At 47.1% G+C, this 23,708-nt stretch overlaps 1 protein-coding gene across 1 annotated transcript in view; it reads left to right on the top strand.

Annotated features, from left to right (window-relative positions):
• LOC149364743 (neuronal acetylcholine receptor subunit alpha-7-like) overlaps positions 1–23,708 on the top strand; it is a 262,942-nt gene that overhangs the window by 192,887 nt on the left and 46,347 nt on the right. Inside the window, exon 3 of the mRNA XM_089574677.1 lies at positions 18,475–18,519. Within this exon, the coding sequence (XP_089430803.1) occupies positions 18,475–18,519 (45 nt within the window). The remainder of the gene's footprint in view (positions 1–18,474; positions 18,520–23,708) is intronic.

The raw sequence follows: 23,708 nt of genomic DNA, 5'->3' as shown, positions 1-23,708 counted from the left end.
CGTGAAGCAAGATATAAAAGCAATTGTACGTACCGCTCACTCCCAGTTCTTTGCCGTTCTTTTCCCAGAGCTCCTCCTTATGTGACACGTCTTTAATGTTCAGCTGCCGCTTGTCGTAAAGGATTGGGTGTTCCTTTATAGTGTCTAGTAGCATCTCCACCGAGAAAGCGCTAGCGCGGCCCGCTGCCATGCTTGCCGCCATGCTAGAATTTGTCCGGACATGACGTCAACGGCCCGTCGTCGCTTCCGCGGCGAAGGCGGAAAAATCGGTCCCGCACCGATCACCCTCTCCGCGCCGCTTTCCGCCTTCGTCGGCGTCAAAAGCGGCCGAATCTGGCCGAATCCGCTTCGCTCGCCGGAACTTTGGTGTAGTGTGAACGCGCCCTCGGCCGAACGCCATTCGCTTTGCTCCATACAGCTGCCGTCGACGTCGCCTCGACGCTGCAGCAAGTTCCGGGCGGCGCAACCGATTACGCAAGTATTCGCACCAACGAAGCTCTTCGGGCTCGTATACGCGGCTCGAGTTTAACCACGCGAAAAGCGTCAGTCGGCAACGCTCGGCTCAAATTCTGGCCTTGGTGTTTCAACGCAGAGAGGCAAGCGACCTCGCTACACCCCCGGGCAACGCCCGGCAGAGTCCAGCGCGGCGCGATGGTAGCTGATCTGGGTGTCCCCGACGAAGGCAAGCTTAGAGACGTGGAGCGTATAGTTCGCGCTGAAACGGACGCTTAGCGTCGTTCAAAATTTACGCGCCGGGAGTGAGCGTGAGTGGCCCCCCGTTGGCAACGCGCTGAGAGACACAACGAATCGAGCGCTGCTGGCCGTTTTATTCGCGTGTAAATTTCGCGCCTGGCTTAACGCGTTTCGCCAAACGGTCCCAGATGGACCTAAAGGGCGCACGTGGGCCCCATGGAGCGTCGGATAAGTGGATGCCGGAGTACATAGCGCGCACAAATGCGGAGTGCGTGAGGAGTACGTGCAAGCACTGGAGGCGGTCGTAAAGGCGATTTCAGCATGCACGTTCGCAGTGTTTCCATGCCTGCAGTTTCTTAGAACTATCTGCAGTTTTTTTTTTCTGGAAACTGAAGGCGTTCGTAACTGAAATCATGGCCACAGAGGGACTCCTAAAGTGAGGAAACTTTACAAACTGAATGTTTTATTTCTTCTGAAGGGAGCGCGTTTATACACATTTTAAGACATTGCTAGAGCATGTAACGTTCATTTTGTTATAGCCCGCAAGAGACTCCGCTATAGCTACTCTTTATACTGCAATTGTAGAGTGCAGGCAAGGAGGTTTTGGACTCTCGCTCGGCGTTAACAAGGGTATAGATATATCAGTACGTAAAAAGTGTAAACATATTTCAGTAGATACATCATACATATATATATATATATCAGTAGATATATGAGTATATCAGTACGTATAGATATATCAGTTTTGTTGTGAGAATATGTTCTTCAGCGAGTGTAGTCGCAGCTTGTACTGTTTTTTTTTTTTCGTCGTTTATGAGCGCTTGCTCCCGCTCTTAGCAGCGAAATCACTGCCAATGGCCCATATCGTCACCCTGCAGAAATACACAAATATACAGGGTGAGTTTGTTAACAACGCATGCGTTGAGATTCCGTGTCCGAATCGTACGTACATCACGGCCAGTTCCACTCGCCGAACAACGACGGTGCCTGTTCTTTGTGCGATGCAGACGGAACATGCTCATCTTGGTTATTCTCGAAGACAACCAAATGAGAGCAGTGTAAAGGGAGCTGTTAAAAAGAGGGTTATCTTTTGGGATAAGAAACATACTGAGCCTGGTGGTTTTCACCATAACTTCATTCAAAAGGGGACGCTGATATCACCTCTCCGTACTTTATTTTACCATTCATCTACGCTATCAACCAAAATGTAGCGACCAGTATTTGCTGGCTTAAAAACAGCCATAGCGAGAAAGAATACTTATTTCTGTTCTATAATGAAGCAATAAAGTCAGTAACATGGATCCTTAACTGGAGTATTGTTGCAACTGGATGTGACACGTTGAGCTATGTGTTTAAAGTGTATTCCGTTAAAGCTTTAAACAACCTTTACGAACATCATGTGTTTTATCCTGTAGTACACTGAGCACGAAGTTTCTATAATGCGCTTGAACTAGAGCACAGGTCTCTAGGTCGTTCGGTGTGTAGGAAGGTACTGCATGCGACTGCGAAGGTACTGCATGCGAAGGTACTGCACTCTACTGTATGGGAACAGGCGATCAAGAACATTTTTTCCTTTAATTCGAACTTGCTCTCCTAGAGTTATGACAGATGCTGCGTTCAAAAAGATACCACAGACTAAAGCAGACAAATTTCGTCATCACGCCGCGGGGCAAGATAGGAGAAGTTCAAAGAGACTAAGGCACTCTTTTGAAGTCGATCCGAGACAGAGCTAGAACACGGGGGTATGGAACAAATGCAGACTGCTGCAAAAGAGAGAGCTCTTAGAAGTGCCATAACTTTCGCACTCCCGTCTCTTTATTCGCAGGAGTTCCGACATAGCCCGAATGCGATCAGGTATCAAACTGGAAAAACGCGCTTACAGCTGTAAAGAAAAACGGCTCTTCAGACCGCGTGTCCGAGGGACCTCCGTATCTTTTGTTCTTCATGGCACTTCTTTGAGATCCTCGTACTTTGTCGTTTACAGCAGCAGGACGCTTGAAGCGGGAAGCGTTGGCAGTATTCTTTTTGTGAAAGTGAAGAAAAATGGCCAAGTGAAGAAAAATCGCAAAGTGAAGAAAAATCGTAAAGTGAAGAAAAATGACGAAATGAAGACGACCTTATAGAGTTTTCACAGCCTTAGACTATAGCAGTCCCCCACGCATACGACACAATATAGAAATCTCGCGAGAGCTTTCCAGCGGAAACAGTTCTCCACCGTCGCATACCTATTCGTACGTCAATAATCGTTGGCTCACCTCCTGTGTGGGTTCTTACCTGAGCCGTGGCTCATCCCATAGCGTATGATAAGCGTAGCGCTTACTTCTTATTCTTCATGCATGAAAAACGAAGTCCTGGATACAGAATGAGCTTCGTTTTAAACATTAATCTGACCTCACTAGAGCACTATATCCTGATTTTTACACGTCACCGTTGCCGTCATAGCCGTACGGTGTAGTTGCCGTATTACCTCCGTGCCGAGCAACGGTCGAGAGCTTTTGCACTTGTGGCGACATCTTGTGGTGTTTTCTTAAGGCAGAATGTTAAGAATAAAACGCTTGTTAGCGGGCACCGAACCTGGAAAACAGTGATTAAACTGTTATATTAAAATTCCTTCTTGCTTTACTCCTCTCCTCTTTTGTCATTCGCTTAGACGCCGCCATACCGCCGTTAATCACTGCGGCGTCTGCGAGTCGGCGAGGCGCACCGTAGAGACATAATGGAACTGAAAGGTGAAGAATCGCTATATTATGCCGGCCAGCGTTCGGCATAATACAACGATCCCTTTCTTTAAAAGCAATCTATATCGTGTCATTCGCGCCAGAATCTTCGAGCCTGGCTGCAGGTGTACCTCAATGGCGCCGCGAATCAATGAATATACCTTAGGCCTATTTGAAGTGTGTTGTAAGAAGTTGTGCCATACTTCGGTTGAGGTAAAGGGCGCAACGTTTTCGCCGGTAGGGCCGCTCCTCACGGGTGCACTTTCGGATCAAAATGTTGAGGGCAGCGCAATACCGTTTACGTCAAAGTAAACTCTTATGTGCACTCCGAAATAATTCCACAGAGCAACGTGTAGCAAGCCTCAAGACAGGCTTCGAAAAGACCAGGCGTTCAAGCCTGCGGCGACTAGGCGTGGGAGGGCACGCAACATTCCGGCACCTCCTTCATCCGTTTTTTTTTCTTCTTTCTTCTTTCCTTTATTACTCTCTCAAGCCAGAATTAAGCAAGGGGCGATTCTGGAGCCTCGCTTCTTTCGTGCCGGCGTGTCTCGTGAAAGGCTGGGAGGAGAAATATTGACTGGCGAAACTGTTTGTTTCGACACCCGCTATAACCTTTAGCGCAACCTTCGCCCGAAAAGCCAAGGCGGCGCGCGATTTAGAGCAAAGCCAGTTATGGGATCGAGACTTCCCTTACCTTCTTATTATCCGAAATGAAGGCTTTAATAGCCTTCGTTTTCTCTGCCGAAGGTACTGAAAGAAAAGGAAGAAGGACGAATTATATAGGCGCAAAGAATAGCGTCGTGGCTGCGAGGCCAGGTTGTGGAAAAATTCTTCCATTAGTGCGATCGAACTGCGAGCGGTGCGCACGCAGCTGCAAACTCCCAACAATAACGCGTGTGTTGAGGACATTCGATTAGCGAGAATGAGGCAGGGTAGAGGGAAGGGGGCAGGGGGCAGGACGTGAATTGCAATGCAACGCGCCACGAGCCAAACTTCGCGCGGCACATTCGCCGGAGAGGCGACGTTATTTTTCATCGGAGATAAAGGAGCCGATTGCGCGACGGCCGTTTCCTCGATGACGGGTAGCGCGCGCCCGGAAAACGAGGGGGAGGAGGAAGCGAAGGAGAGGAGGGAGCGTGGGAGGCTGGAGAGAGAGAGAGAGAGGAAGAGAGGGGATGGAGGTCAGCAGCTTCACGTGGCTGCGGCGGCGTGCAGGTATGGCGGCCCCTGTGGGCGCCGGGGTTCACCGACGGTGAGCGCGCGGCTCTGGGAAGACTTGCGACACGGCGGCCACGGGAGCCAGTTTCCATGGCAACGCGGGAACGCTGCTGCTCCCGCCGCCGCGCTAGCACAAAGGCGCGCAGGCCTAGACAGCCTATAGCAGCAACTCCCGTGCGTTTCTTGCAGAACCCCGCGAGCGACGGTGGCCGGAGCTCTCAGGGTTGCTGTTACTTGGAAGAGCGAGTGTGCAGTTGTGTGACGGGCGGAGAGAAAAACGAGCGGCCCTGCGAACAAATCGATGTCTCTTCCCTTCGCGCGCGCTCACACCTTTCTTATATATTACGGCAGCGGCGGCGGTGGGCCAGACCGCGTGCCACGACTGGATGCAGGCCGGCTTCGAACAAAATACGGCTGTCAGGAGCGCGCGCGGGGTGCTGGTTGGATTTGGAGCAGCGACAAGCTCCTTGTCTCTTCGTTTCGGCAGAGGCGTCCCAGGAATCTCCCCGTCTCGCCGGTTAGTCTTCGCAACTCGAAGTGGAGCTCTTATCTTCCCGCCGACCCCGTCTGTAAAGAGTCTTTGAGCATGTATTGCCGGGTTTGGTTGTTGAGGCAGCCATGGCGGAGTGCGGAGCGAGAGGCTAAAAGACATCGACGTTTTCTCATACAGCGCGGGGGCTTTTGAGTAGGCGTCGTGTCAAACGTGGCAAAGGCGCTTCGAAGCGGCGTCGTCTCAATGCGAAAACTACTAAGCACTGAGCGGAAGAAGGGGGCTCCCTCGGAACACCAGCTGCGCAAAAAAAAAAAGAACATAACGGAACATAGAACAACAAATGCAACGAATTTCTGTAGCAAAGAGAAATGTATTAAAAATATTAACGCCGAAAGCGCAAAGTGATTTGCCCGGAATTCTCCTTCCAAGACCTGAACAGCACCGCGCGAGCTACTATAGCAGACTTGATCAATTATGAGAGGATTATATATAAAAAAAACTGGCATTGGTTCGCTCTATAACGATGCCAGCGTTGCTTGAGATTTCTGCGAGTTATTTTGTTCTTCTCTTGGCGTCCTAAAAGGAGAATCATGCGTAATATATTTTCTCCCAAATTACGTGCGCCTTATTTCGTTGGCTCCTAGACGCAGCCGCGTCGTCGTGTGTGCGGTGTAAGCTTCTGGTATAATACGCAAGATTTCAGGGAGAATTAATCTAACTTAATAAATAATATAATATTAAAATTACATAAATACAAAACGTATATTACGAGACATATTGTCAATTTCGTTCCGTCCGTCTGTCCCTTCCTCCGTGCCTGATGAAACGCAAACTCGTAGACAGAGACTCCTGCCCATAATTCACGGTGGTTATTTAAAAGATGTCATCAAGACTGTGGATTGCGCGAGCTTTAAGTAACCTGCCGTAGGAGTACGTAATGAAAGTAGCAACAGTCATTAAAACCCAGAATGGCATAGGGGACTATTTATTTATTGTACTGTTGTTGGCTTTCAAATCGATAAATTAGTAGCGTAATCATTTTTAAATGTACAGTAACTCAACAGAAAGTACAAGAAAACACAACTGCTCCTGAGATCCGAACCCACGATTTCCGCAGTCGCATACGATGCTTTACCAACTGAGCTACGGTGGAAGCCGTCTAGCCTTCTACTTTCGGGTGTATTCTTCTTGTGTCTAGCTTAGCCTTCAGAGTGTTCACCAACGCCACCCCAGCCACAGCTGCCGTGTAGGACAAACAACAGTACAAGGCGGACTGTGTTGCGCATGATGATGTAATGTTACAACGACGCGATTAAGTTAGGTGAATGCGCCGCTAAGTTCGACAAATGTACAGTGCAGTGTACGACCACATTCTGCACCTGGCCTCAAGCAAAAAAAAAATTATCAGCGATCTGCTGGGCCGATGCGGTAGAAATCCGACAGTATTCTTCTTCCATCCGCCGGTCAATCCCGGTTCTGGTTCTATTCAAATTCTGAGTCCATTGCCTTTCACTCCCCAACGTATTCCAATTCTGACCGTGTTCCAATTCAGACTACGCAACTACGCAAAATTTGTTACATTGATTTTGTCACATGCTGCTTTAGGTAAGAAGGATGAGGGGGGCTTTCTGCAATAACACATCTGTCGTGCAGTGTATACAGATATGCAGGTAACATTTTGTCTCAGCTTTCCTGTCCCAAAAGCTTCGAGAGCTTCTATAATACTATCAGGCACATGCTAATACAGGTCAGCTTTCCCTCGAAAACTTTGATGTTGCTTCTTAATTACCGTATCTACAACATAAGGCTGTCTGAAGCACGTCTCCAGTGTTGGAGACAAATTTGTGGAAGGCGCTGCACAGGCAATTAATTTTGAGAGCGGTAAGCGCGTCCCTGGGGAATACCATGAACAGTAGGACAGAGACCCCGTTTTCACAATTTTTAAGCGTCTTCAAAAAACTACAGCACATGACTTTGCCGTCGCTTTCACGTGACGCGGACCGCCCTCAGGGAGATGGGTTTGTGCAATGCGCTCTACTACCTCCGTCAAATTAAACGCGAGCTACACAATTACGCCGGAATAAAAAAAAAGTATAAACGAGGAGATCTTAGAGTTCATGGACGATAATTACTAGAGCGACTGATTTGTACTTCGAAGGCGCGTTAATAGAGACCGCCTGAACTCCTCGGCAGCAGGTAATACCTCCACTGAAAGTTTCCATATGACAGGTCCAATTAGTCCATATACTACCATACGGATTATATGCAGTTCAGTATGAAGCATATGGAGTCGATATATACTATATGGAGCGCACGTATGGAATCTTACGAACTCCGTATAACGTTATGCACACTGTATAGAAATTGTATAAAATTATGTGGAATGCGTATGGACTCCGCACAAACAAAAACATATGGATTTCCATATATACTTCCATACATGATAGACTGCATATTCCCATTATTCCATACGACCAGATTATATGGAATATTTCAGCAGCCAATATTTTTACGATTTGTGTGTGTGTTCTCCTTTGAGCTGTACTGTTCGCATTTAATTTGCCGCTGAAAAAATACATTCTAGCCAGTGCTCAAAGGGCCTGCTCCTCGAACCTCCCGGGACCGTCGCGTCGATGACCGCGTCCCTTCTTGGCCTCCACGGCCTCGCGATCGCCGTTTAACGCGGTGATTTCCCTCGGGGCATTGTCGGGCGTGTCCGGCAGCACTAGACCGTGCGCGTGTCGTCCGCGTGCTTTGTGCCTTTCTTCACGGAGGTAGCTGCGTCTGCGTGTTGCGAGAGCCGGTTTGCCGATTCCGCGAGGCGAGCGTTGTAATTCGATTGTCTTCTTCCTTGCGACCACAAGGGGCGCCAAACGACCGCGCACTCGGCAACCGGCATCCGGTAGCGTCGAGCAAGTTTGATCAAGCCGTTCGTGGCCACGCCCCCTCCTGCTCTTCTTTTGTTTTTTTGCCAGCAGAAGCGAAGAGAGCCCCCGAAATTTCTGTCTGCGCGGAGCGGATTGCTTCTTTCTTTTTTTTTTCTTTCTCTTTCTCACTTTCCGCTCCGCCTGCACTCCCCAACGAGACTTTGCGTTTATGCTTCTTGTTTTCGTTGACTTTGTGTCCGCGCGTCGCACACGGCGGGAGCTTCGCGTTTGTTAACAACCGCACTGGAGAGACACTGTCGGTTCGAGTCTGCATGCAGACGACGGAACTCTGCGGGTACAACTCGTTTCCCCCCTGCATCCGCGTTTGTATTGTGGCGCAAACCAGTTTTGAGCGGCAAATTACGTTAGATTGTGTGTAACGCAGTTTCGTTCCGCCCTCTCAATCCACGTCCACTCGCCCTAAACCAAGTAAAGGCGGTCGCTGAAAGGGTAACCACAGTATACGAAATAGCAAGGACGGACGGAGAAAGCGCGAACGCGGCGTTTTTGCTTGTGTTATTGAGAGGCGAAGGCCGCAGGTGCATCTGCGTCGAATTACTAGCGGCGAGATAACAGGGACAAGCGTTTTTCTACCGCTCTTCTAAGTTGAAATAGAAACGGTCTCGTAAAATGCTGTAATTCGACATTTTGCACTGTTTGGTAGTTTGTGGAACAACGTGGAAGCCAAAGAGCTTGGGAACGGTGCCCGAACAGCGATGACGTCATATCACAACGCGACAACGCAGTGCGGCGTGGGTAGGAAAAAAGTGCACCACACTTCGGTCGTCGGATCTTTCTCCGGGTAACCGTCAACATTTAATTGAATTGCTTTTGTTGCATAGAGGTGGAACGCAGATAATCTTTTGATTATCTGCGTTATCTTTGATTAACGCCGATAATCAAATATTTTGGTAGAGGTTTCTTGAGCAACTACGAACGACACCGCAGTGGTACTTAGCAAATCTGGCACAATGACGTTGTTCTTAACATTTTATCCTGTACCCTGTTGACCATGATAAATTGGCTGTAAAGACAAAACTGCCAGACTTGTGCTAAGCAGCATCCAGTAGACATTACACGGACGAAATCATGAACGTCTTCCAGCTCAAAGGCCGTCTTAATGTAACGATTGTTTGCTAGGTCTATTCTTTCTTCCTTTCCACATAGTTAAATGCTGCCTAAATCGGTCACATTGCGCGGCAGTTGGTAAGGGTTAAATTAAATCGAAAAAATTGTTTTAAATTACTAGCTCCGTGGCCTAAATAAGATTCTGGTCAGGTCGCATTCGTTCTTTCTTGTGTGTGTGTTTGTGTGTGTGTGTGTGTGTGTGTGTGTGTGTGTGTGTGTGTGTGTGTGTGTGTGTGTGTGTGTGTGTGTGTGTGTGTGCGTGTGCGTGTGCGTGTGCGTGTGCGCGTGCGTGTGCGCGTGTGCGTGTGCGCGTGTGCGTGTGCGTGTGCGCGTGCGTGTGTGTGTGCGTGTGTGCGTGTGTGCGTGTGTGCGTGTGTGTGTGTGTATGTGTGTGTGTGTGTGTGTGTGTGTGTATGTGTGTGTGTGTGTGTGTGTGTGTGTGTGTGTGTGTGTGTGTGTGTGTGTGTGTGTGTGTGTGTGTGTGTGTGTGTGTGTGTGTCTTCCACACTGAGTCGATCACTTCCAAGGTCCCCCTCTCTCCAGGATCGGCCAATCGGCGCTAGGCACCACCATCGAAGCACCTGCCGCGTGATTGGCTGGTGCTTGGCCTATCATGCGTATAGTTGCATCGGCAAGTAAACAGGTGTTGTTCGCTGTTTAGCCATTCATACTTATAAAGGTTTTGGGGTCGTACACCTCCTCGCGACCTCGTTGCCAGCGAGAAAAAAATTTATGGTTTAACTTTTCTGACTCTTTTAAACTACGGTGCATCAAAAAGTTTCTGGACTCGCTCCGATGGAAAAAACTTGCATCACATGCCTGTTATAAAATTTAACAGCGTAGTCTTCAAACTGTTCACATAGTGCAGCAATGCCCCGGTTACAGTGTTCCAGTCACTGCTCAACGGTGGTTTGCAAACTTTTACCTCGAGCTTCACCTTCATTCGCAGGGAAAAGTACAACTCAGAGGCAGTAAATCTGGCACTTTGGGCTAGTACGGAAACGATAACACGTAGTGGTTCACGATAAACTCACCAATGAGGAGTCACCAGCGCTAGGGGCACACTGAGACACGTTCCTCCTGCTCGGGGGTCATCATTCGGGGGGCGGACTTGATGCGCCACCACATCTGGAACAAATCACAGCGAAGTGTATTGGCCTCACCAAGTTTTCGTGTTTCTATCATCCTGAGCGCGCCCCTGTCTTGACATCAGTTGCCACGCTAGAGAGTTAGTCCTGGAACTTTTTGACACATCCTCGTATGATTGAACTTGCCGATGGTTTCTAGTACAGAACGTTTGCCAAACATCCCTGCTTCATGACTTCCTTTTTATGAATTTGTCGGTCCCGAAGAGCGAAGTGTTTTTGACACTTTCTGTTGCAAGCAAACTATATTGACGTTGCCCGAGGGCTGGAAAGGCACAGTGATCTCAAGATACTTCCCGTTCATGATGAAGCACGTTGCCCTAAAGAGACAAAAACACTAATAACAAAAACAGGTTGGCTCGTTCGATCACGCGACGTGTTCAAGCTATAAACCAGAACCAGCTCGCCCACCTGTCGTTCCTTGTATACTTCTCGCTATTTTATTTCATTTTTTCTTGCCATAATTTATTTTATTTTTTCCTCACCATAAGTTTTTAGGTGCACACGTGTGCAAGACGGCTCCAGTCACGTTCAGCTTGCTGTTCCCTTTTTTTTTTTTACCGCAAACCACTTCGTTAGACCGGGTCTAGCACGTCTCCCAGCTCGCCGAATATATCGAGCGAATTTCTCAACGGGGCCCACACCACGCAAACTAGCCTGTGGGGGCCTGGCGAGCACGAATAGCCGACTGCTCACTGCGCTGCTGCATTTTTCTTCTATACTTAAAAGGAAGCCTGGCCCACTTTTTTGTCTACTTTTCCTGTTTTTTTCAACCTTCGGGTCATTTATGATATTAACTTATCTTCTGCACACATTGACAGGCAATTTTTTGTGAGAATCAGTTTCTTATAAATTATCAATGATTGCGTACGCATATTTGATAAATACAGGAGGAGGTCCCAAAGCCAACGGCTGCACAGGGGACCTCCTTATATAATTATATGCGAAAATCGTGGAAATGAAGACAGACCTTGCGGTTCTGTTTCAAGTCATTGCATTGTTTTAATAGGCGTTAGACGCAACAAGTGGTTAAATTTATTATAGTAATCGACCACTTTCGTAGGGCTGTGCTCAGGCGAAGAAATACATCACACGTAGAGCGGGCTTGTGCTCTCTCTATATTTACCTGCCTTTATTTTTACTGCTTAAATTTAGTTTAGAAGAATTCCCTGCGACATCACTAATCATAACTCAGGCATCGCTATTGATAACGGGCGTACATTTAACGAAATAAAGTTACGCAGAGAAGGAGGCAAGAAATTCGCGGTATGTAATCATGGATCAAGAGCACTGCATGTACAACACTGGGTGTGTCTCGAAAGTGTCCATCATTACTGGTTAGGGAAGTGAGAACTACTCGGTGAAGAATAACAAGCAGCATTGACGATAGATGGCTTCTAAGGCAACGCGAAAGTACTATTAGGTCCCTTAACCATTTCAAACTATCTCGGTTCTATGAAGCAAACCATAAAACAAATAGTAAAGAGTGAGAAACAAATTAAGTTATGAAGAGTGTGAGTTGTCAAAGGCTGTTTATGATAATGACTTATGTAATCAATTCTTAGTAACTATTTGCCAAACCCAACAACGGGTTATTCAGAAATGATAACCGTGCACACTCTGTTTTTTTAAACGCCGCATAAATTAATATACACGTTCGATATGCCCCGTGAGAACAATGAGCTACCTCCAAAGGCAAAGCATGCAACTGTGGATATGACGATCCTCGTACTCAAATACAGCTTATGCGAGCGATTACGCACACCTCACGCAATGAAGTCCCGCGAGTATAACAAGAAATACTGGAAGAGAAAATAGAAGAGAGGGAATTCATTAAGCCTTTATCAATTCAAGAATTTCTCATTTACGTGAAAGAAAAAGCTAAAGGAAAAGAAAAACAACTGGGTGTAGCGTGTGAGAGTAAAAATGCCTCCTTTCTAATGATGCAACTGAAGGATAACCAAATCTCTTCGACGCCGACAAAAGGCGTCACACGCAAAAAAAATTCATATTAAACCCATGAAACCACCAACATTCGCCGCCTATGCAGAACAAAAAGTTGAAGGAAAAAAAAAAGATTCTAACAGGGACGCCCAGAAACACATTTTCCTGAGAGGTGAGATTGATTAGTCCGAGCGCAGCTCGGAAAGCTGGAACGTTTTTATAAAAAGGCGCGCACAGTTAATCCTTGGCGTCCACGCCATGCATGCTTTTGTGTGGGTGCGTTAGGTATTTACTGGTGTCATTTTTTTGCGCTTATTCCCGAAGAATGCAATGAGGTTTGGAAAATAATTACCGCTTTTTCATTCATCACCGTATCAGGGCGGGAACTTTCCGAAAGAGTTTTAATGCTTTCAGCGGGCCTCATTCTTGGCATGGACGCAACGAAAGAAAATATACAGCAGACATGGTTTCAGCGAAAAGAGGGGGAAAAAAGAAAAATATAAATGAAATCTTTTTCGGTTTTTATAAATCGGCCGTTCCTTTATCAAGGGACGAGAACTTGCCTCCGCAGTGCCTGCCAAATGAGCTGGATAATGAATCTGTGACGAAGAGGCAAAAAGAAATAAATTTCGTCCGCGGTGTAGTGGTTACCTGATGCTGGCACTCCGTGTTCGTTAATTACTCGTCGGCTTTCGATCAAGGTGCCCCTCCTGCTCGCGCTGAAAAATGCGCAAGATAAAATTAGTGTGGCGGCTAGCTAGGCCTAACGCGAGAGGCCTAGCCAGGCTTCAGGTCTAGGCGAGGGCTAAAATACAGTTTCGAAAACCAAGTATTGCACGCGCCGTCAGCTGTGAAGGAAAATTAAGAAAGAAAAACCTTGCCATGGGGTCGTTCGTTCTGCTGCTTGCATTCAGAGAGGAATGCAGAAATGGTGATGTAGACTTCTCCTACTTGCAGATCGACCGTACGGGCAAGTGGCTGTTGAGCGTTAAAAATGCACACAGCCCCAAAGCGTACGTGCCAGCAAGCATTTAAATAGTAATGAATCCGTAGATAAGAAACAGAACTCAATTGAAAAGTGGATCAAGGCTTGTTCGTAAGGTGTTTTTGGAAGTTAGCCAGCCACTTGGAACGCTTTTGGAAAGCATCACAAGCATAAAGAGGAGGCACGCACAATCTGTTGAAGTTTAACTTGACATGCGCTGTAATAATTACCAAGCTTTGAGGTGCAGATTTTGTTTTGGTGCTGACGCTGCATATGCTCTAATGTGATCAAGAAAGAAACCTTTTCACCTATGTATTCGCTGTTGGGCACAGATTTTTTTTCATTTATTTTACTAGTATTTCCTGGCAATATATTTAACCCTTTTCATTTATTCGGCGCACGTGTATAGTGTATAGATAAAATTCGGCTCGCCTCGGCTCAGCGACTCTGACTTGTGGAATTCATGTTGCTTAGCAAGTTTCTAAGTGTTTTCCTGTCCTTTTTGGGCTGTCCGTAAAGTGTGTATATATGGCATTTGTTCGTGATGTAGCTGAAATAGGATACAAAGCAGCCAAAGCCGACTATAGATAAAACAAAGACCTTTCTACGACACAACACTAACAGGTGAAAAAAAAAAAGCAACCTGTGCATGTTTTCTTTTCTTATGGGATGAGGTAAAAAGCATTAAAAGTACGTCCTGGTCTTGCGCTGCAGCGGCCGCGTTCCGGTGGAGGTGAAATGCAAGGCGCGTGTATACTGTGCGATGTCAGTTCACAATTGCAGATGGTATAAATTAACCTGGAGCCTTCCACAAAGGCATCCCTCGTAGCCTATGTGTCGCTTCGGGACGTTAAACCCCATATACAAAATGTCATACCATATGTGCCGCCTTAACAGAGAGACAGAACATTTCATGAGCACAGCTGCCGTGTTTTACTCCATTCTGGGCATTCACTATATTAACCTCTCCATAGTAGTGATTGCAGTTTCGCGCGCCTTTTGTTAGAAATAAAACAGACACAATGATCAGCAGGTGGAAGTGCACCAGTTGTGAATTTTCATGCGCCTAACTACTGCTTCGCTTTTGCCATTACCAGGAATTCAGCACGAGCACGGCTAGTTTCTGTAGGTACCACCAGGAGGCACATACTGTAACATTAAAAAATAGCGCGGTGTCATTGTGCGGAAAAAAAATCGCGGCAACAGTTGACATTCGATAACATGTCCTCGCAGTTTGGCAGTAGCATCTTTAGATCCCTCGGCCACTGAGCAACTATTTTTTTTTTTTCAGCGCGTTCTTTATTACGCGCAAAGAATACGCCACAGCGTGGGATTAGACCACTGTGTTCTGAATATGTCAGTTTTGGACACAATATCTTCGTTGTTCTGACAAACAAGAGTAGACCGCCGAGTCTCTCCTCCATCTGGTTCCGCTGGCAAAAAGCGATCGTTGCAGTAGATTCTTCGTAAATCAAGTTTTCGTCTCCCTAAGCAGCTTCATATTTCGGCTGTTTCCATAAACTCCAGTTCAAACTTTGAAAATCTCGATTGGACACCGGAGCGTCGCTGCTTTTAGATGCTCTTGAAGACCATGAAAAAGTATAAACCACCTGAGAAAATGCAGGCCGATGTCTGTGCTATTAGTTATTGGAAAATATCCGTCGTCCCCCAATGTAGCGCTATAGGCCACTAGGCTTAGGGATACTGCGGAACGCTGTCCCGAATTACCGATAATGTGATAATAATTGTTTGCCGCATTTTTCTTTGCTTTATGAGCATTCCAGTAATATCGAGACATGCGATCATGAATCAGTCTGTATTGTCTGTCATCTTCACCGCTAAGACTGTGCGGTGCCGGACAATGGAAGGGGGCAATACCGTTTCTGCTAACACCACATGTTTCGGCGTTGACGAGATGGTCTAAGATATCGAAAAATGAAGCTCAGACGGGACAACTCAAAAGAGAACATCAGTATGGGAAGTTTTTAGTGATGGGATTTAAATATCTGCTCCATTAGGCGCCAGTGACGTGTGATGACATTTGCATGATAATCAAGACTGTTACTACTTAGCGTGCTTTTTTTTTGCCTTCTCAACTCTCCTGTCACTTTTATCTGTCGAGGACACTGCGTCAGAACGGGAGATTATCTCGTATGGCGTATTGCCTACCGCCTAGAGATGAGAAGCTTCTCGAGAGGTGACATCAGATAACTCAAAATAAATAGAAAGAAAAAGAAAAGAATTATTGAACACATTTTGTCTCATTCTCAAAGCTAGACCGTTTCCACACTGCATGTTTTTGTGTAAACTGTGGAACGGTTACCCAGTGCGGCAAACAGACATGTGAAAATGGTAAGCGAAAGTAAGGCTTCTCCCCAGTTTTCCACATCGGTTTGCATATCTAATACAGTTTCAACACTACTACATTTTTTACGTTAAATGTCCAACAGCATGTCGTACACGTAAAGCAAGCCAATTGAAAGGTTTTCCCATTCATCGACACCAGAAAAAATGCATTCTCCAATTCTTTCCGTGGTTTGTTTCAATGGCGGTTGGCTTCCTTCATGTGTATGTTGAAACGAGCCCACCATTTTCCTATACCCTCGTCTGCGCAGCAGCCGGTAAAAGATGTTGTTATTTATGTGGTGTCTCACCTTATAATCGCGGGCCGCCGCGGTGGCTCAGTGGCTATGGTGCTCGGCTGCTGACCCGAAAGACGCGGGTTCGATCCCGGCCGCGGCGGCTGGAATTTCTTTGGAGGAGAAATTCTAGAGGCCCGTGTACTGTGCGATGTCAGTGCACGTTAAACAACCCCAGGTGGTCGAAATTTCCGGAGCCCTTCACTACGGCGTCTCTCATAGCCTCAGTCGCTTTGGGACGTTAAACCCCATAAAACCAAACCAAACCAACCTTATAATCGCTCTTTATCGTCAATATCTGCTAACGGCGCACTTTTTGGTCACCGTTCAGTATACGCGCAAAGCAAGAAAACCAGGTCAAGAAGACGCCTGATGCACAAACACATCACTTCTAGTACTCGTTCTTATTATGCGGCGTCTTGCCCTTGTTTTGTTTCCACTGCGTGCGCCTCGCGTGGAACGACGCGCAGATCAACCAAAATAAGGATTTATTTCCTCATGCATCTTCTAAGATAGGGTCTTGCGACCGTGGAGCGGGTTGTACATAATGGTGTGCCCACGTATTGCTTTTGTATGCGATAAGAGGCTGTATATATTGGAGCGCGAATACGTCGGTGACAGCGCGCGCTCTCCTTTTGTCTTTCTCTGTTCCTGCTGCCTCCTTAGGACGAAAAGAATCAGATTATAACGACAAACGTTTGGTTAAACCTGGTAAGTAGCCGAAGGAGAAAAAAAAAGCCCCACAACCACTCCGTACGTGTGCGTGCTGGTGTGCGCGGTGTGGAACTCGAGTCTTGTGACGTCACGTTCTGTCTTGCGTTCCTCACACCTGTCTCCGTGTTTGCAGACGTCGCCACACAGCAGCTCAAGCCAGCATCGGGCGCGCGCTACACAGAAACACACACAAACATACAAAACGCACATGCACACACGCACCGCAGTCGGAGGCTGGATAGGGCCGGGTACTAGTTTTGTCGCTTCAGTACTCGTCAGTGACGATGCCAGCGCGAACTCGGCACTGTCCATCGCGACGCTAATGAAACGACCCTGTTCTAATTTCGTTCAAATGCGGCCGCCGACTTTCGTGTTCTGCCCTTAACGCATATTCCGCTGCGTTTGGTGACTAACGACAAATGAAACAAACCGGGGTTAAATAAAAATTGAAGTAGAATTGAACTATCCAATGGGCTTATAACCGGCCAATCGAAAAACGTAGACAGTATAGGCAGACAGCTCGCTATCGGCTTGATTATGTAGCAGCGCATTGAATAAAAACGACGGACACGTAAAACACAACAGCGCTGTCTAACAACGTTCAAGCATGTGCGTCTAACTAGCCAACGAATTCGTGTTCGGTGAAGTAGGCGCATTCCGCATGCGACATGCTATGAGCTCGATGCCTGACTTTCCGGCGCAGTGTCATAGGATCTAACAGAAGGCTGCGAAGCCCGGGGTAATATCATGTCCGCTAAATTTGTACGTGATATTACGTGTCAAGGATTAGCATTTATAGGGCCAACCCTTCTCGTGAATTCACCTGAAATTCTCTCACTGTCCACATTTCTTAAGCTCACATTCTTTCTCTCTCTCCAGGTGTAGTTACTTCAGGTGTAAACTCATAGTGGACGCTTGAATTTCTCCTTAATCTTCCCTTTTCCTAAGCGCTATAAGCAGAAAAAAATTAGAACTCCATCTGGTAATACCGGAAAGACAGGCAACTAGATTTTTCTTTTTTTACAGCGACAGCTGTTAAGGGCACATTTTTCGGTGCTGCGTCGTAGCTGGCGTAACTAGGACAGACGAGCTGCCACAGTGAGTGGCGGCCTCTGTGCGCAACGGCAGGAACTAATATTTGCACCACTTGCGTTTCTACGCGCAGAGGGCGCCATTGCTTGGTGCGGCGTAAAGCCCCTGTGCGGCGAAAGGCGCATTCACCGCCGTGAAGAGCTATCACTGAATCTCGCGTTACGCAAGAATGCTAACCGGCGGTCAATTTTTTTTTTTTTTTGCTCTTGTAGTGCTCGTCGCGCCACTGATCCAGGCTCCGTTTCGAAGCTCCGAACGCGAACTTCTGCGGTTTTTTTTTTTTGCGTAGTAAATACCTCAATACCATCCTTTCATGCATGCATCCGCGTACGCATTTGAGCTATGGCGTGCTTTCGGAAGCGCCCCGTCTCTGCGTGCATGGCGAGTTCCGTAGATCGCATAAATCGCTTCTAATTCAACGCGTCATCCGCAAACTGCTCGTTTATGCACTGTAAGGCAGGCAAATAGAATGTGTGACGTTTTTTTCTGTTCCCCCCAAAAGAAAGAATATTTAACGCGCTAGAATCTAGGATGAAGCACCGCTTGCATCTGGCATCTTTGATGTGCTGAAGTGTCTCAATTTTTAGCGAATGCGCGTACAAGCTGAGAGACCTAAAAGTCGAGTACAATGCGCACAAGGCAAGGTTGCCTTAGTACTGGAGCCGCATCAGTCATGCATTTTGTTTCCCAGCGCGCTTAATTATTTATTTAATATAACGGGTTAACTATTCTAACTGTGGTGCTTCTTGCTTTCGTTTCTTCTTCTTCCTCTCTTGTAGGACGAAAAGAATCAACTAATAATTACAAATATCTGGTTAACATTGGTAAGTTTCTTTGTTTGTTACATTCGAATTTATTTTGCGCAACTCTAGGGACAAGCAGCCTCGGGGAAAAGAAAAGTCAGAGTACGAGATTGGCAGCCTGCCTTTAAAACGCTGCTTGAACCTCGCCTAAAAGCTTTAGAGAATGAAAAGACGTCGGAGGATAAATGATATACTCGGGCCCGGACATAAATGTGTCCACCGGCTTTGCCGGGGAGTCAGATAATATAAACCCGTTTTTTTTGTTGTTGTTTTTTTCAGGTAGAGAATCCATTGAAAAATGGTTTCCCACGAAGCACTCTAAGAAAACGCGATGAATGATGCATGAGAATTCTCCGGCCATAAAGATCCGGACTCATCTTTCCCGTGACTAAGCGCTCGCTGAAAGCGCGTTGAAAGCGTCCCTTAATGTTTACAAGCGAAGTGCCGCTTGATGCCTGTGCTCTAAAAAAAAAAAATCAGCAACCTATACCCGCAACGAGCAGTTTCTAACAAAATGGCTAAATAGTAGCTTCTGAGAGGGTGATTTCTTTCAACGAAATTTATCCTCTGACTGTCGATGCTTGTTTTTTTTTCTTTTGTTCGACAGGTCTGACAAGCATTCGCGATAGCCTTATAACAACACATGTGTCGCTCGTTAAACGTTCACGTTAAATGCAAACTGGTCTGCAGCCGCCAATCCAAGCGGCTCGCGGGTGAGGCTCGCAGGAACATAACAAGTGAAGCAGGACAAACGGGCAGAGCGCCTCGTTTTCACAAAACGAATAAAATAAGAGCATCGCTTCACAGGCCAGTTTGCATCGAGTCGAATTTCAACGGCGCGCAGCATTCGCTGAAACGCTGCGCACCGTGAGATTTGACTCCGGACGAACCACCCTTAGTTCCTCGCAAAGCGTCCCCTTTTGTAGCTGCTAGCCGGTGCATGCCTGTTCTGTTTATTTGCCTCAGTTCTTCTTATACACCCTTCTGTTGTGAGCACGGGTCCCCTTTAGTCGTGCATGACAATCCGCGATCCTATTGACGTGAAACTCTGTATCAGAGCTCGCTCGGCACCTAGTGCACGACTTTGGCCTTTGAGTGTGCCTCGGCGGAAAGCGTAAACTTTGACAGAAAGCAAAAAAAAAAAAGAAATAAATTAGTGAAAGTTTCTTGGTTTTCAATAGACAACCAGAGTAACTGTAATGCGATTCTGTTGTTCGCCAACAAAATACATCACCGACGATCGGATGGCGCGACTGAACAGCTATGTAGGCGCAAAGCACTTCGCATTCCCTCTTTAGTGACTCCAGTACATGCTGCACTGAACATAGACAGTCGCTGAAGTGAATGCGAATTAGGAAGCCTCGATTTGTGTGCAGTATAAGCTACGACGTGAAACGAAAATTTATGTTACTGTGAGGCCAACAGTTAAGCGAATATTTATTTCGGCAATATACAGACAGGCTTCTTTTTAATTTAGCTACAACGATTTTCTCGCGTCCCAAAAGCAAACCACCGAATGGCATATGAAGTCACGGAAAAAGCTTGAGGATTGCACTCATAAAACAATGCGATGTCACATGTAGGAGCAAAACGACACTCGATGCAGTACTGACGAAGTAGCCGACTAATGCCGCGTTATAGCAAAAAGCCATTTCAGCCGCTGCTTTCCGATCGGAGGCTTGCATTAACCCCGTAGGCACAATTCGGGCCTGTTATTCTGCACTTCCCACTTGGCATGCTGAAATTTGCTGCTGCAGAACTGTCTAACTTTGCAGCAAGCTGCACTTACTCACATTCAGAATTATAGATGTTTCGTCACGCTTCATTTATACTTTATCATCAGATAACTTTTCGCTCCGCTCTCTAGTGTGCCGTAGAACCTGTAACACCTTTACAGAGAGGTCTCCAATCATTAGATTCGTTCGGCTTTAGCTGTGGTAAGCACTGTTCAAAGCTGTCCTAGCGTAGTTTGGCTAATGATAATTGAGAAAATATGCCAGTATATTAAATGCGGGCATGTTGAGTTGGAGACCCTTCGTGGGCACATCTGGCTCTCCTCTGCCACATTTTTTTTTTTCACTTTTTTTTCATACCAAGGCTAGAATTGCATTGCAAAATTTAAAAAAAATACAAGCTAAGAACTAACAGTGAGCACGAATATGAAGTTAGGGGAAAACTTTCACAACGTTTCACTGATAATGAGAGTCTCTTTTCAGTAAGGTGCGGATAATTAGAAGAAATAGAGAGTTTAGCAGACCGCGAAACGCTATCGTGATCCGCTTCCGCTGGGCGTCACTGCGCATGCGTGGACCACCAGATGGCGCCAGGCACCGACCAGCCGCGCGCACGCATGCCGCCGAGGGGCCAATCAGCGCTTTCGCACTGGCGGCCGACGGAGGCGGATCACTACAGCAGACCTCACTCTGCAATAACTCTGCACTAGCACATGCGGCGGCACATACCCTCTGTTTAAAATTTCAGACAGGCACATTTTTAGTTAGAGTGCCAAGGATAAACATTAATAAAAGAAGTTTGTTTCACGACCTGCGTTGTGCGTGTTTGTGTGTTCGTATCACGCGGAAGTGGTGTGTGCAATGCACGCAGTAAAGGCGCTCGCGAGAGCGGCGCCATAGTCACCATACAGTGATGAAATCGGTAGTTTCTTTCTTCCAGTTTTGTGCTCGTTCACTCATCGGCACTCCCCTAGCAAACTGTGCCGCAAAGACCCCACGAAAGGCTCATCCTCTCAGAGCAGGGAACAATCTCCCAAACATATTAAAACGCGCCCTTTGATCAAGTGGACTTTGCCTGTAAAAGAGTTCAGGCTTTGTCCCAACTACTTTCAGAGCAAATTTTGAAATTAAAAACAAATCTGAGAACAGCCGACACTGATTTGGGCTCTTCCGTATTTAAGTACCAGTCGCTTGATCAAAGGGCCTCCGAACTAAACCGAACCTAACCAACCTGAAAATGATTTTTTTTCTTGTCATTTCATAAATCGCGAATGAACGACTTCATCAGAAGGACTTGCCGGCTAGCAACGGCGAAGATTGGCTCGTTTGTTTTCCATTCCAATGCTCGAAATCCATGCTGGTCAGCCGACAAGACGCTCGAGACATCGGAGTTTCGTGTCATCGTTCCTACGTAGCAACGAGGGATCACTACACGCGAACCCGCGCATACAGGCTCGCACACAAACGCACACGAACACACACACGTACTAACACGTACAAGAAGACATCACATTCCTTCGCGAGCTCTGTGACTGACGCGTTCTGCAAACCGTTTTCTGGAAACACGAACACAGAGACAGACACGGCGACACCTGTGGCTGGCTGTGCTGTGACCCATGTGCAAGATTCCCGCAAGGTTTCAGCTTGATGTGCCTGCCATGTGTCTCCGCGTGCATGACCCCCTGCCTGCTCTTCCCCTCACGGGACGCCTCTAGGTCGTACCACGACTGTGGCTGAAAACAGAGCTCGCGAGATCATCGCGTCATTTGAGTGGCACTGCTTTCTCTCATAAAAACTACATACACTCTAAGCATAAAGGAATTAAAACGGGTTAAGCCCTCCTCTATACTTCCTTTTGTGAAAGGGTGTGCGCTAGATGCTTCCTTACTCCGTGTTTACTCCTATACAGGCTGATTCGTGTTTAGAGTGTACTGCGTGCTGCTCGAGACTGTTCGCAATCGTTAACTTTTGCGTCTGGGCTTTTTTACTTTAAGAAACGCAGTTAGCGTGCTTCTCGCAATAAAGTTCCTCTGGAAAACTGCGTAATGCACAGGACTCGAGCTTCTGGCACAGTTTTTGAAAGATGTCTTTGGTAAAGCGATGCAAGCTCTGGTGCTCAGAAAGGATTCGCCGCCGAAACTGCGTTGCAGTACGCGCTAATATATCAGCATTCGCAAGGAATCCACTGAGATTTTGCTTTGTATATTTCGTGCAAAAACGAGAGGTTTTTTTTTTTGTCAATATATTTAAAACTCCTCAGATGACGTTCAACTAACGCAGAGTACAGTTCTTCAGAGTTAGGTACTACGCACACGTTTAGAAAACGCATTTTCACTCAGACACCACGACTCTTTTATGAGCATGCGCACGATTCATGTTATCCAGCAATCGAAGCAGCTGATGCTAGGCTGAATGCAAGTAATAAAGTCTGCATGCTGGATATCCCACTTTCTGCGCATTTCTATAAGCTTTGGCAAAACACGGAAAACCCACAGGTGCGGCCGCCCACTTCTGCAAACGCTGCGTATGAATGAATCGTCTGCACAAACAAACCTGCTACGACGCAAAGTTCGCGCAGCATATTGCACATTATGTGAATTGTAGCTCCGTAATTACTATTTTTTTTTTCTCCTTTTAAGACAGGCGCGCTTATTTTGTTGTCGAGGTAGAACGCGCTACAGAAATAGTAGAAGCCACATACCCTCAATCTGCCTCGTAATTTTCGCGCAAATTGAGCAGCAGTCCAAGTAGTAATTCTGAACTTACCGGAGATGCCTGTTCGCCAGACCACGAGAATAGCCTCGGGACGCCCAAAATAAAGCGAAAATCTCCGGGCCGATGGGCACTCATGCCGAGCACGTGCCGGGTTATGCTAGCCGCAAAAGAGGGTTCACGCAAGAGGGCACCGATAAGAGGGTATAGGGCCACCGGACAAACGCCCATCGTAAGTGGACGCTCCGTGGAACACGGCAAACACCTCCCCCGCCGCCCTCCTATTGCCCAGCAACGCTACAAGCTGTGGTCGCGGGGTGTTTACTCGCGGTTCCCACCGCTCGAGGGCAAATTAGCTGTCCTGCACGCGCTATATTGTGTGTCCGGCGTCTGCTACTGCTTCCCGCACGCAATCAGCGTAATCGAGCCATTCCACGCCTTCCGGGTATAGTGGCTTCGAACGGGCGCGTCTCCGGCTCATTCAGAACCGCTGGAGAGGCACCGTTCGCGGCAAAGCGAAAAACATCGCACAACGTCGCATAGCGTCGCACTTACTCACAAACCGTCGTGCATCGCAGGAAAGCGTCGCGAAGTACCGCATGGCTTCGCAAAGCGTCTGAGAGTATCGCACAGCGTCGAAATGCGTTCGCAAGACGTCACAAAACGTCGCGCGATGTCGTAAAGTGTTGTACAGCGTTGAAAACTGTCACACTTCATCCGGAAACGTCTCATAGTGTCGCACAAAGTCACAAACCGTCGAGCAGC

The sequence above is a fragment of the Amblyomma mixtum genome, chromosome 2 (genome assembly GCF_055824585.1).
Source record: "Amblyomma mixtum isolate Tamu chromosome 2, ASM5582458v1, whole genome shotgun sequence".
In the NCBI taxonomy this organism is placed as follows: Eukaryota; Metazoa; Arthropoda; class Arachnida; order Ixodida; family Ixodidae; genus Amblyomma; species Amblyomma mixtum.
This window is presented reverse-complemented; position numbering and strand designations above follow the sequence as displayed.